The sequence below is a fragment of the Streptopelia decaocto genome, assembly GCF_964273445.1.
Source record: "Streptopelia decaocto genome assembly, chromosome: Z".
NCBI classification, from domain to species: domain Eukaryota; kingdom Metazoa; phylum Chordata; class Aves; order Columbiformes; family Columbidae; genus Streptopelia; species Streptopelia decaocto.
In genome coordinates, this window is record NC_138657.1 from 30,818,157 (window position 1) to 30,833,256 (window position 15,100).

The 15,100-nt window shown below is 43.0% G+C and overlaps 1 protein-coding gene across 1 annotated transcript in view; it reads left to right on the forward strand.

The window, feature by feature from the left end:
• The first annotated feature begins 656 nt into the window (after positions 1-656).
• The window catches only part of DAPK1 (death associated protein kinase 1), a 91,279-nt gene continuing 76,835 nt past the window's right edge, over positions 657-15,100 (forward strand). The window contains exons 1-2 of the mRNA XM_082075288.1: positions 657-775; positions 1,182-1,332. Coding sequence (XP_081931414.1) covers positions 1,271-1,332 — 62 coding nt within the window. The 5' untranslated portion in view covers positions 657-775; positions 1,182-1,270. The remainder of the gene's footprint in view (positions 776-1,181; positions 1,333-15,100) is intronic.

Consider the following 15,100-nt stretch of genomic DNA (forward strand, 5'->3'; position numbering starts at 1 on the left):
CCCAAGCAGGAACAGCTAGATGAGATAACACATTAATTAAGAATTTAATATACTTTGTATTTTTAAATAAATGATCATTATTGTTCGCTGGTGCAAAGAGAATACCTGCAAACTCTATTTCATCGCTTACTTCGAGAAGCGCCTGCAAGCACGGCCGGTGCCCGGGGCTTCCCGCGGCGGACACGCTCCCGTGGGGCCGGGAGCCCCCGCTGCGCCCGGGGCAGCACGTCCGCACGGCTGCAGCGGCCCCAGGCACCCGCCGCTGCCCACGGGGCCCAGGGCAGGTCCTGCCGCAGCGGACGCGGGGCCTGCGGCGGGTGCCGGTGCGGGGCGCCGCCGCCCCGCTCTGTCCCGCAGAGGCCGCTTTTTGGCAGAGCAGGGCGCCAGCGGCGGGGTCAGGCGAGCAGGGGCCGCCTGTCCCCGGTCTGCCGCAGCCCCGCTTCACCCTGCCGCGGGCCGGGGGGAAGGCGCGGGCAGCGGGCGGTCGCGGCCGGCGGGAGCGCGCACAATGGCGGCGCTGGGACACGCCCCAGGCCCGCTGCCGGGCGGGGCGGGGCGCACCTGGCGGCGGCGGCCGGCGGCGGGGCAGGGCCGGGGCAGGGCCGGGCGGGCCGCGGCGGAGGGCGGGGGGTGGCGGGCGGCTCCCCATTGGCCGGGCGGCGGAGCCCCGCGCGGCGGCGTCGCGCAGTGGCTGCGCGCCGGCCGGGAGCGGCCGCGGCGCTGTCGCCGCCTCACAGGTCGCGGAGTGTCCGCGGCGCCGCGGCGGCAGCAGCGGGTGAGGGACGAGGGAGCGGGCGGGGGGAGCGGCCCCACGGGGCGGGGGAGGAATCCCCGCCTCGGCATCCTGCCCTCGCTCGGGGTCAGGTGCGGGGATGCCCGGGGGCTCTTGCCGCAGCCCCGGCGGCCCGTCCCGGTTCACCGGGCAACGGAGCCACGGAGGAATGCGGCGGGCGGGCGGCTGGGCGGTGGCGGCCGTGACGGCGACTGGGCGGCGGTGCGGCTGCCGGGGAAGGGGCGGGGGGCGCCGCTTTCTTCTCCCGCCGCCCGGGCGGGGGCAGGGAGGCGCCCTCCGGCCCGCGGTGCCGCTTCCTCCGCGGGGGGAAGGGCGAGGGGCGGCCGCGGCAGCAGGGGGGACGCCGCCCGACCGCGGCACCGGCGTTCATCTCCGCGCTCCTCCGCAGGGCGCGCAGCCGAGCGCGGGGCGGCTCCGAGGCGCTGGTGATGAGGGCGCCGAGCAGGGACTGAAGCCGGCGGCGGCGAGGCGGCAACCATGACGGTGTTCAGGCAGGAGAACCTGGAGGAGCACTACGAGACGGGCGAGGACCTCGGCAGGTGGGTGCGGGCCGGCGGCGGGTTTGGGCGGGAGGAGCCGCCGCCGCTGGAGATGCCCCCGCGTTGCCTTTCCACCCCTCCGAGGGGCCCGAAGACGGGAAAGGGAGTTGGGCTTTAAGCTACGGCGTGTTTGCGCTTTTAATACGGGTCTGAGGGGGTTGTGGATTTGGGCGGTTCCGAACTGGTACCTTCTCGGCGTGGTGCCGGTCCGGGTGTGGTGCGGCGGTACCTGCTGCTCCGGGCCGCGGCGGATGGGAACGCCGGCTGCTGCGGGTAACTGAGAACGTGGTGCGTTTGTAGGACAGAACTTTGCTTTGTGTTGGTGGCGAGGGGCTCCGTTATGTGTTACGTGTCGGTTTTGCTTTGGTATCACGATTAAAGAAGTGGGAGAAACTCTGTGTTTCGCCAGTGGCCAAGATCGCTGTCGGAGCTGCAGTCGGCTCGGGGATGTGTTTCAGGCGCTGCAGATGAAGTGCTGCCTGCTTGAACCTTGGTTCTTGAGTGCTGTGTGGTGATCTCTTCCGACCTCAAGCTTGTTTTTTTAGTGCTTTCCGTGTTTTAAACCTGTTAGTTTAACACTGAATTGTGTTATGTGCGAGTCCTTTTATCTTCCTGCTCCCTCTTTACAGGGGAATTGATGGCATTTGAGCACACCGGTATGGCAGAATCTTTTTCTAGTGTTCATCTCAGCGATTTCAAAGCTTAGGATCAGTGTTTAATTACCACTGCGCAGTGTATGTGGAGCAAATCATCTCATGTCTACTTGGGTGTCCCTTTCTGTTGAAGGGTCCTGTAGCAGAAAGCATTGTAAACATGTTACTGTCATAGACAGGGACTTAAAAATACAACACTGTTTCTTATTAAAAACAAAACCAACACATTATTAGAAAGTTTATTGGACTGTGTTTAAAATAAACTTTGCACCATTTATGTACAAGCTTGTTGCCATGACTCTTACAGGTACCTGATGGATGTATCATTTTCACTTGGTGTTCTGGGTTGGCTTTCTCATACATCTGGAATGACAGGCTGTGTTGGACAATGAAGTTATGTTAACTTATTGAATGTCTTGTAAGAAAGACATGTTATCATGCTAAACTCTTAAGTTTAGGTTGTGTGGTCTAAATATTTTGTTTGGACGCATAAAATTGTTGGATTTGATTTCCATTCTTTTAGGCAACAACATGTAAAGTGTTCTGAAATTCAGTTGTAGGTTTCTGGATTCTTCAACAGAGAACTATACTTGTGCTTATGGACAATGATATGTGATTTACTTTATAGAAAAAAATACAGATCTAGAAGTCACCTGTTGTGGTTTTTTTTTTTAAGGTTCTTCAGGGAGAAGATGATGTTAGTATGGTAATTTAGAAAGTGTTAAGGTTTATATAACCTCTCTTGTATTTATTTTAAAGGATCAACACAGTGTTAGGTCCCCAGTACATATTTGTGAAATAGAACAATTGCCCCTAGACCAATTACATAAGAAATATTTAAATATATGGGGATTTTTCCGAACAAACGAGCTTTGGAAGTCACATGTTAGCTTCAGAACACTGTAGTGAAGACCAAGTGTTTCATTTTTACAGTACAGGGAAGTGCAAACACTGAATAATGTTATATAGTAAAAAACACCAAAGGAAAAAAAAAATCAAATTGCCAGAATATTAAGTAGTGGAGTTCAGTAAAAACCAGATATATTAATGTGATCAGTTACAGACAAAGTATTACAGTGCAGAGTTTGTTTTTATTCATCCTAATGCTGTGTAAACTTGGCATGCAATTTAAACCTATAACATTTTAAGAATTTAAAAGCGTTGATCTCTACTCTTGTTTTTTGCTTGAAAAAAAAAAAAAAAGAGTAGAGAAAACTGGATGGTCAAACATTGTGAAATGTTTATCAGGGCTTTTGCTTTAAAAATGGAATGCAGTTATTTAAAAGGGCCAAAGCTTTCACTTCAGCATCACTTTGAGAAAACAGGATTATGCCACTGCCAATTGTTGCCATAAAAGCATAAGTGTAAGCAAATCTCTGGATAGTTGTTGTATGTTTTAGTTCAGTGGTGGTTTTAACATCTTTTTAAACTTAAATCTCCAGGGTTGATGAAATACTCTCTTGTAAATCCCATCACTTTCCATTCCTCTTTTACCCCTTAGGTAGGTTTCTCACCGTTGTGTTTGCATATAAATGTAGTTGCAAATATCAACCCTGAGGCTCAAACTCAGAAAGCAGTGAATATTTAAAACACCTTTGACTTTAAATTTTTTGGTGTTTATTTGGGAACCTGAACTGTGATTTAATACTTTAGGTAAGTAATGATGAAAGGTTTCATTTTGCAAAGTCAAATTATTTTTCCCCTTCTTAAGGAATAATGCTTCTATTTCCTCTTACTTAGCTGCAGCTGTGCAGCAAACAAGCTAAATAAATGAACAGATTATTTTTTATTGACAGAGCGGTGTGTGTGAATAAATCCTGAAGTTCCTAGGCCAACCTGCCTTTTGAGAAGACTCAGTAAAGATGCAAATACTCAGAAATCTTAATAATCTTCACTATTTTCCCTTGTAAATGATTTAGCGCTCTTTATTACCTTATAATCTGTCAGTAACAGGAATAACAAATCATTTGAATAAGAAAGTGGTCTAAGAAAGGTTTATTGCAGAAAGACAACTTTGGGTTGTGTAAATGAAAGTTTTGTTTAAAACCGATAAAGGTGGTTTAAATATTGCTTAACATAAAACCTAGACTCGTTGGAAATAAGGAGAAGGGATAACGGTGTGCCTGGGCTGAAAAAAAATGCACTTCTTCTTTTTCTGGTGTTTCACAGTGCTTTTGCACAAAATGTAACAAATAGTCCTCATGTTTTTACCAAAATGTTTCATTCCATTCTTTGGTTTGTTTTGATTTACGCTTGGGGAGAACAAGAAAAAAGGAACTTGAGATTGTGAATACTGACAGGATCACCCTTATTTGTCTTGCCTGTATGTGATATCTTCTGACACATTCATGGCTGATCAGGTTGGTTTATCTTAAGCTTTTGTACCAAAACAGTCTTGTAATACTTGTGGATCAAATGTTGTTTTCAACACAGAACATACAAGAAGATTCTGCTCTTGATCATCATGCACTTTGCACTGCATACATGTTTTTTTCTACCTTACGTTTTTCAAGTGGTGTGCATTACTTGCATTGTTCAGATGCAGGCTACGTGCAGATGTGTTAAGGAATCACCTAACCATGAAATTTCAAGGGGTGGTAGAGATCATCATGAAAGAGCAACAAATCTATTAAAGCTATTTTGTTCATTTTCATTCTGCCTGCAGTTGCAGGTGGTGTGACTGTGCATTTTAAATACCCTGCTGCAGTGCGTTTACTTCAGTCCGCCCAAAAGACGGGAATTCAAGTTCATTAGTATTAAAAACCTCACCACGGTGAGCAAGCAAGTAAAGACCTTGGAAACAGATCAAACTGATCAAAATATTTTTTCACCCTTCTGTGACTGGCCTTACTTGAGAGTTGCCACAGTACTGTGAGAAATGCAGCATTGCTTAAATGATTATGGGGAGAGATACCCAAACAAAGCTATGATATAGATACATACTGTGTCTGTTTGTATGAACTGAAGGGATTTAGTTCCTGTTCTTACAAACAGCTCCCTAACCCCATTTGTTGTTTTGTTTATTTCTTTAAACTTTTATGGGCTTTCTACAATATGTGCGGATTGTTGAAGTAAAGTTTTATAATTGAAGAATGGTATTTGCATTGCCCTGTGGTTTGCGATTTTTAGATTCCTGCTGATTCAAAAAGTAGGAAGAGGTATCTAACAATTTTAAACTTCAAGCTGATTTGGACCTGTTTGACTCAACAGGGAAACACTTGCAACTGGTTGAATAAAAGCTGTGATGAATCTTGTAAATTTTTGAAACTGGTCTTTTTCTGTTTGGTAGCTCACTAAGCAGAGACGCTAACAGTAAAAAGCAGTAAGTTAACCGTGCTATCTAAGATATCTAATCGCTTTATCAGTTGTGAGAGAAAAATGCATAGGGAAACATGCTGAAGATACTGATAAGAAAGAAGAAGGAGTTGTGCCAATGTGTATTTACAATCTGAAAAATGTTCTTTTACCTTTGAGTGTTTACTGAAATGAGACTTTTGTTTTTCCACCCCAGACACTGGAAACTGATTTCTGTAGTAAGCAGGGAGTACGTAGGCAGCACATACATATATATGTATATATGAGATATATATATATATGTGCACACGTTATTCACGTATCAGTTTTCAGAAATGCTGCTTGTTAGAACTGCAAAGGCTGTCCATCATCCGTCCACACATTTGCAGCTATAACTACATTGCGCTTCTGTATTGGGAGGAAGATAAAAACCCTGAAAAAAAAATACTTGGATGGCAACTAGAATTTTACCTTTGTGGCACTTTGCAGGCTTGACAATGTAAAGTAATCTTGCTGGCTAGCCAATGTAATAAAATTTGTGTGAGTGTTGTCAAGCTCTGTGGTGAGATCTATAGGATGTGAAATTCTTTTGAGGTGATACTTCCTTTCAAAATGGCCACATTTAAAACCCCTGCCAACAGTCTTTATTAATGTTTTAATGTAACACTTTTTACTATGAATTATCAGATTAGAAAGTCGTATGGGGGAGGAAGGAACAATGTGAAAGATGGTCTGGTAGGGCTAAAAGTATTGCATGTAAGGTATCAAATTTTTAACTGTGATACATTGAAATTTCCAGTTTTTGTTGCCTTTTGTTGCCAATTTCCCTTGCCTCATCTCCATTGCTCCATTAAAAGGCATGTGTTAACCTTTTTCATATAGAGGTAAAATGGTTAAGTACTGAAGATGCAGAAGGTGCAAACCTCTGCGGTAGCATTTCCTGCGTTATTTGTACCAGCAGAACAATAAATACTGCAAGTACGGAACTCACTGTTTCTATAACTGCATGTATGCAAATGCCATTAGGACATGATAATTAATTACAGTAAGTTGAGATTTTTCAGGGACAAGGACCTGGGAAGGAACCCTGAAAATGCTGGCCACAAAGTCACTGTTTGAGCAGGAAGCTTTGTTGGTTGGTGGGTTTGTGTGCTTTTTTTTTTTTTCTTTTTTCCCCCCAGAGTTGAAAGTAATGAAATTCAGATATAGCAAAGGACCCTTTCTGTGCTGTTTGTTAGCAATGTAAATGTTGTTTCAGTTGTGTCCGCTCTCAGAGAAGTTGGTTATTCCCTGCTTGTTCTGCAAGTCCTGGCCCTGGCAGTTGCGTGGGTACTGAAAAAGGTCTCTTAACTGAAAAGCATGGTGGGAGGAATTATTCTTCTGTCTCTCAAGTCACTTTACCTCCCAGCCGTGCCTCAAAATGCCTCCTTTTTGAAACGCATAATAACCTGCAAGCTGCTGATTGCGCAGGCTGCAAGAGGCTGTCACCACACAGTGCCACTGGTGACAATTACTGCCTTATAAAATGTGCTGAGAGGTGCGCCGCATGTAAAGCACAAGGGGTGCAGATGTTTTTTGGGTATAACTGCTTGGTCCTGTGTAGTTTATTTCTCACTCTGGGGGAGAATAATGCCTGCTTTGTAGGTCTTTTAAAACGATGTGTAATTAAAACTAGAGCTTGCTGATTATTCTGTGCCTTTAGTTTAAATGCACGGATCTTTGTAAATCTAAACTCATCAGGAAGCAGATAAAAATGCTCGTCTTTGATTTCCTTTCCAGCCAGGCTCAGTAAGGCATGCTCAGTACTGGAGCTGCTATGTTAGGGGTGTGCTGAAACTTTAATTCCATCTTTCCATGCTTTGCTTCTTTGTCCTCTTTGTTTGTAGATTTTTTTGTTTTGTTTGTTTGTTTGTTTTTGCGTAGGGGTTTTTTTGTTGTTTTCTTTTTTTTTAATTGGGTTTTTTTTTTTCCTTCCCATTATCTCCCTTTACAGATGTTAAAATACGTCACTTGCTCTGCTGGAGCTGTGCATACTGGACAGAAATTGGCCCCTTTAGCTTAGGAAAAGGGAGGCCAAGGCTGCGTTTTTATGAGAGCTGTGTACCAAGCTCAGTCCACGCTGTTGGCTGAAAGGAGCAGTAAGACTTTCCCCTGCTGTTTCTGTATATGGTGTTGTTGGTTGTTTTTGTTTTCTGATGCAGCGGTGCTGTCAAAGGGAAAAAAATACACCTTATATCTAATTTATGGCAGCAGTGCACACTGAGATCAGCTGAAAGTAATGTGAAATCTCAGCCTGTGTGCAGTTGTGATTGCCTCCATAAATCGGCCTCAAGTCAAATATATAGGAGGGACACAGATAAAGAGTCACATTACTACAAAGGCCGAAGACCATAAACTGACAACAAGGAAGTTAAGGTGGAAATTGGGAGAACGATGGATGGTGCAGTTGTTCTAGAATAACCTTGATGAATTGTCGTTCCAGTTGATCACAGGCATTCAACGGCGTATCAGTTTTTGGAGGAAATTGCGTATTTCCTGTGAGAACCACAGCTGGGCTTTAGAGCCGGGCGTCATGTTTTTAACTGGCTTGATTGTCGAACCTGTGCGACTTGTTGGTACAAATTTATGTTCCGAAGAGAATGTGCCAGTTAAAGAAGTGGCTTGGTGGTTTCTGTTTCCTGGATGGTAGTGGCTTGCCCAGGAGCTCTGTCTCAAATAAGACTGTTGTTTCTCAAACTGTATTTTTACCCCACTGCAGGAAGATAGGTGACACAAAGGAGGATTATCCAGCACACCTGAAAAGCGTTCATCAAATTACTGCACAGTGCAGTAGATCCTATTTAGCCATCCCTATTTCGTGGCTGAGCTAGGCAGAAGCTGAAAGAAGTGTGGACAAAGCCTAAAGATTTTCAAGCCTAAACTATTTCATTGCATGTCTTCATTATGCAATGAATTTTGGAGTGACATAAATGGTGTGAAATTTAGTAGAACAGGGCACAAGGGGCTGCGCGAAGGAGTCTAGCACGGGTAGTGTCGTTAAACTCTGAGATCTCATCACTTAGGGGGTGGCACAGCACAAGTGGAACCTGCACATGTTTTGGTCAGTTGTTGGGCAGCATTCCTGTTATGGAGCAGGCTAATATCAGAGACGAATTACAGGGGCAGGCATCTTCCTATTATCTTCTGCAGTATGTTGCTATGTCTTCCTTTACACGATACTCACAGTGCTCATCCCTCCAATTCAAAGAGATTTGAACTGTTTAAAGTGAAGAAGAGATGCCAAGGTGGTGAAGCTGTGGGAAGAAGCTTTTTAAGAGAGGAGACTTAACACTTACGTTCACAGATACATCTGCAGGCTGGAAATAGAAAGGTTTCTTGCCTCCAGAAGAGTGAACTTAGGGACTTGCCTTTGAAATGAAGCCAATGTGAACAGGGAACCTAAATTGTATCAAGACTGAGTTGTAAAATTAAAGGAAAGGATTGCATGCTACTGTCCTGGGGAAGGAGGAAGCCAGTAAGGATACACTCATTGTAAATACCTTTGATCCATTTTAGCTCTCTCAGAGTTTTCAGGCATACTCTAGTCCTTGAGGATGTTGTCATTTTGTACTAAAGGTAATATATTTTTAGTGTGTTTGGTGAGCTATTTGGTTGTGGCACTCATGGATGTTGGGAACAGTGTCTTGTTACAGATGCGTTTCACCCAAATCCAGAATAGTTCACATCGTTTAAGATTGCTTTAAAACACTGAGTAATTCACATGATGGCCTGCAATGTTATACTCTTGGTTTTGATGCTTTATTTCCTTCCCCTTATTCCTTCTCAATTACACAAGCAGATGTGACAGAGTTTCTGCTTCAAGAGGCAATATTGCTCAGGAGGAAACATCATTGCAGGGCTGCCCGGACCACGTGCATGTGTTGACCACCAGCAGCAGGGCCCTTGCAGTGCAGTGGTGGACCACTCTTTACTGGAGCAAGTCCTCCACAGCACCTCGCACCTGCAGGTGCGAGTCCATTTGTTTGTTAGGAAGCTTAGATGGTCTTCCCTGTATGTTAACATAAAGAAAAATATCTCTTACTGGGGTGGTCACAAACATAAGAGGACATATCCGAAGTTTGGATAAGTCACAGTCATTGCAAATTATAATTGTGGGTACAACATGATTGAAGTGTATAGTTAAATTGAATTTTCTGTTAAACTATGCAGAGGAGTGAGCCTTCGGAAAGGAAGAAGATTACTTTAGGCAGCAGCGTTCTGTCTATGTGCTTCTTGCTGAAATAGGGTGCTAAGTTAGCCTGTAACCAAACTGGCGTACTGGAAATATTTTATTTCCACTTTATTTGTGAGCAATTATGCTGTGTTTCTAAGTTTTCACGAGTCACTTGAGCCTTGCTTTCTGTCTGGTATGTAGACAGGCCTCTAGGCTCTTGTGTCTTTTCTTGGTGTTCTCTCAAGTATCAGTAAGTAGTTGTTGAGGTACTGGGTAGATGTGCCTGTAGAAGTGTTTGCTGAGTACCTGCTCATGTGCCATGGGAACTGCTAGTGGAGGGACGTTTTCCCCAGGTCACACAGTCTGTTGAGGCTGTGGTCGTTTGAAATTGTTATTCTTACAGGACACAGAAAAGACGTTCATTTTCTGGAGGCTTTGACTTTTAACTGTCTTGTGATTACATAGAAGCGGTCTCTCTATGTCTTACTTCTCTGTTTTCTGAAATTTTTAGTCTTGTTTTCTACAGCTTAAGAGGATTTGGCTTCATTGCTGAGATGGTCCTTCGTAATCCTGTATCTCTAAATGAGACTAAGAAAGCCAGTGCTTAAAACTTAGAATCTTATGTACTTTGTGTGTCATGTGTTATTTGGTACTGCCCTTACTTTGCTTAGTTATGTAGGCATAACTAGGTGGAGCTAACTTTTATGTTGATAATATTGTATTCTATTCTGGCATGGTTTACACCTAAATTGTTCTGCCAAGTTTAACAGAGTTTGAGGTGTGGGCTTTTTTCCTCTTTATCCACAGAGGAAAATAATATTAGTGAGTGTTTTACTTGAGTCTAACAAAGTTGTGGCTAAGAACTCAGCGCTTTCAGCAAAACTGGTTATTTATGATTTCCTAAGGAGACTGTTTTTCATGGGAGTTTTTACATGCGAGTCTTGGATAGCAATACATTTTAGCTTTCTTTTGATATCTTTCTTCTTGCTGACTCTGATTCCTTCGTTGGGACACTTGTCTCCTGTTACATTTAATGAAGATGATGTAGATGTAATCCCAGGGATGGATATTTCACCTTGTCACATTCTGCTTTCTTTACCTTTTTTTGTTTGTGTGTGTTGGTGTTTTTTGATTGATTGGTTTGGGGAGGGGCGGGTCCTGCTACCATGTATTTCAAACACTTTCGTATGGTAGTTAGGACTTGTTTGGTATATTATCTGTCTTGCATTATTTCCTGATCTCCATGAGCACGGCCATCTGCGCAGAACTACTGTTGATTCCTTGGAGAAGGAAAGCACATCAGGGAATGGCTTAGTTCCTTATGTCTCATCTTTTCTCATTGCTTTTTATTTGAAAGGGCCTTCGGATACTATTTACTTCACATTCCTGCCTAAAAGAAGGATTGCTTTTCCTTCTTTTGTTGCCAGTTTTAACATTAACTGGAGGACGAACCATTCCGAATTATATCTTACACAGCTGGTCCGGTTGTGCTGGGTGCTGGCCCAAGGCGCTAGCCCGTGTGCTTGGTGCTGGGCAGGGGTGGCTGGCTGGGACCATGTGGAAGAGCTGCTCTGAACTGGGATGCAAAACCTGACTGTCCATCAACCCTGGACAACAAGACTGGTGACTGCACAGTCTGAGTATGTTTTCCCGCAGCCGCAGCCATGGGGTAGCCAGACAAGCCGTCCTTTGCGGGGAGGTCATAGGGTGCACCCTGGGATAATTTTTTTTAAAGTGCTCTAAATTCCTAAGTGCCCAAGCTTGTCTGCAAGAGTGAGTAGTTGTGAATAAAGGCTGAAGAGCTGGGGAAGTGGACAATTATTTGGCTGTGAGTAGCAGCTCATAAAACCACAAAGTATATGGACAGTTGCTAAGGCGCTTGGTATGAGATTTATGTGTATCATACAAACCGTGCTTTGTTTGTAATGCTGCGTCTTCTTAAAATGCTGTCTCTGGTCAAGGAAAAGCAGTATTTTCATCACTGGCTCAATCTTCCTGGCTTAAATCATGTGTTTATAGATTGTATTGCTTGGTGAATTTCTCATGTATTTAGCTAGCATCAAATTAATAATTGGAGGACAAAACCCCGGAAATTTCCTCACACAAAAAGTGACTTTGCTGTCTTCTATGGAGTACGAGCTTAAGGTTGTATGTTTCTCCATGTGCTCCGGTACTGGAAGGTTAGTGAGATGCTTGTGGACTTCACAGTGATTGTTCATACCTGATGGGAAGTAATGAAGTGTGGTGAAATCCATTCCACATCTTTAACTGTATCGTTTCTTGGGAAAGCTGAATCACGACTAGTGTGGGGCTCTGCTTCTGCTTTTCAGTGGTTAGATTCTACCCTTTTTCTAGCAAGTGTTTGATGAATACTCCATTACCACATTCAATGTTTTCTCTAATATACTGAAAAAGCAACATTTTCTTCCATTAGCATCATTTAATGTGTCTAACAGGTGCAGCTGTGCTGTGAATGTCATACATTTATTTGTGTATTTTTATTTGTGGCCATTCAATGTAGTTATTTTCCAGAGTGGCAATCTGCATAGAAATGCTGCCTAGAGGTACACTGTTATTGCTTATTAAGATCATAGGTCATATGCTATAAAACAGGGAGGTTCTGAAAAGGTGAAATAAAGAGAAGTTGCTCATTATGATGAAAGAGTGAATGGCATAACTGAGATCTGATAAGCATTATCACCGGACTCTTCCCCCACAAGCTGAAGAACAAACACCCTCTTTGAGTGTGCTGCAGAAGAGAAGCAGAAAGCTCAAAACATTCTATTTATGAAACAGTAGCAAAACCGGTCACTGGCATTACCAAAACTGAATGTTTGTTCTGTTCTTTTATTTTAATATTCAGCCCAGACTCCTGGTTTAAGAATTTTGAGCAAGTGGTAACGGAGCTTTTATGTTCAGTTCTGAGTCAGATGTACATCACATACATCTTTTAACATTTAGCAAGACTGGCTTGTGATTTAATGTTAATTGCTGAGCTGGTTCACGAATCTCGTGAAAAGCCCAAATGAAGGGGAAAATGAAGTACTAAAGAACAACAGAAGCATTAAGACTCGAACTCTGACATTAAGTACTGGCATGGTATATTATGTTCTTTATTTATATGGGTATGTACTTAGGCATTGATCATTAAGTACCTGTGCGTGCAAGCTGCTTTTTAGTACCATAAATGGCAGTAAGGGTAGCACTTGCCTTGAAAATCTGCATTTCTCTGCATTATCCCACCTTCTTTCTGGCTTTTTCTTTTCCATCATAGATGTAGCTATTACTTGAACTGTTCACAAGTGTGAGCACTCTGCTATTCATATTATAAAATGTTTTCTGAAAAGGCTTTAGCAGATGTAGATGTGTACAGACCAAATGGTTTTCAGCAAGCTCCAGCCCAAGCATCATTAATAGGAAATGGCTGGCATCCAGCTGCCTTGGAAGTTTCACAGCCATACATATTCCCCCAGCTTATAAAATAAATACCACTACATCTCAGCACAGACTTCACATTGGTATTTCAGACCACCCTATCTATGAGTAGACTTCTGTGTGAAGCATTTTCTTGGGTAATTGCTTGAGTAAATAGGATAATACCTAGTTCTTCGTATTCTGTAGTTTCATAATCACTTAAGTGCTTGTGTTGAGGGACTTGGAGCATGGGACCTTTTCACATTTTCACTTTTTTGTTGTTATTGTGTTTACCATCTCCACGTTTTACAGGGATGATATGTGTGTGTATAGACTGAGTTAACTTTCATACTGGTTGTGTACATCTTATGTTTGTCACAGTATAACTGACACCACATAGGTGTATTGACAAAGGACCAGCTCCAAAGTCCTCTAGAGCAGGTTACTACCTTTCCCCTTTTGTTACAGTGTTATCAATGCACAGGTCAAAGCTCAGTTACTTGGAAGTGTTCCTGGCAGGGGATCCACAGAATACCAAGGTTTGGTCAATCTGACACTACACTTGTGTGTTTTGTGACCTATGGAGAGACAGTGAGAATGTGACAGTGTGGTTGAGCACTGCTGTCGCCTACGTGCTAGGAAGCGAAGAGCTCTTGAGCTTTGCAGTATGGTTTAGTTTTGTATTGAAAATACAAATTAAAAAAAAAAAGGGAGATTGAACATACCATGGAGAAGACTGTGTATAAATTTAAGTGTTCAAACTGTATGTATAATACCTGTATACTTAGGCCATCTCACTGAAAAGTAATCATATGGTAAAAGGAGTTTTCAACAAGAACTTATGAAAAATTTTTTCTCTCTCAAGAAGTGAGGAGTTTTACAGCTCTTAAAGAGACCAAGTCATAGCACTTAGATGTTATGCTTTTGCTTACAAAGGAAGAGCCAACAGCTTTCCCTTCCCTCCCCCAATAACGTTGTAATTGCTGTTCCTGCCTAGGCAATAACTGCATCAGAGAGCAGGAAAAAAAAAATAGTGTCTGGCCATCGCTCAGCCTCTTGTATAAAGTTTCAGTGATGTTGATAACTTGCATTTCTTGTCTCGTCTACTGGCACAGTGACAAGCACGCATGTCTGGTGTTACCCGGACTGTACAAGTGAATGCTGGATAGATAATATGAAACTGAAGACAGAGCTGAATTGTTTATATACACACAGGAAGCAGGGAAGGTTTTGTCTGTGCCTGTCTGGTGTTTGCCTCTCACCCAACTATTCTAACTGTTCAAAGCACTATAAAATGCAGGAAAGAGAATTTAGTTCTTCGGCTACTTTCAGACTTAAATAGTTCGGTCAGCTTCTTATAGCAATCTGTAAAATTGTTAGTATGTCTTTGTTTTGTGTCTACAGTAATTTGTGGGTTTTCAGGAGGAAATCCAACAGCAGCTAGGAAACACTGATGTTCTTCCTTGTACCATACTCTGTGTACTATTAACTTCAATAATCCTTAAAAAATTCACACTTGATGCTGAAGTTCTTTCTTATTAGCAAGTGAATTTTACTGTCACTACGCTATTCCATAGGCTAGAATGGATCATGAAACCTTCAGTAAAGCTTCCAGCTTTTTCAGTGTGCCTTCTCTTCTGAACATCAGCTGCCAGCATAGGCCCAGAGTACTTTATTCATTCAAATTTGCATTCCAAAACCAAGATCTGAATAGGAGAAAAAAACCTGACATCAGAATTCCTGCTCATGCAAGAGAAAGTGTTTTAAAAAAAAACCAGAATTACAGAACTCTGTAAAAGTATGTAATATCTCTCTGTTCTGCTTAACAGCAACAAAAATCTGCTTATTTTCCAGACTATTAAGCCACATCAATCCATTGATAAAAGTGTAATTCAGAGTGAACAAGACAGTACTGGTGAGCACATTGATGTACAGTAGTTCCTTTTTTTTTCCTATTTGCAGTTTGTAACTTGGAACAACATTTTTTCTATTTGTACACTGATGCTAGTTTTTCAGAGCCAAGAATGCTTCTTTCATACACTATAAAAGTTCTAGCAACGGTGCAACTCCTCGTTCTGGCAAGGGCTTTGTACATGCTTGAGAATTAAAATAAATCGTTCTACTTCTTTTCTGCCTCATCTCCTCCCCTGCAAGCTTTCATTCCTTGACCTTCAGCTGCACTATAACTAATTTT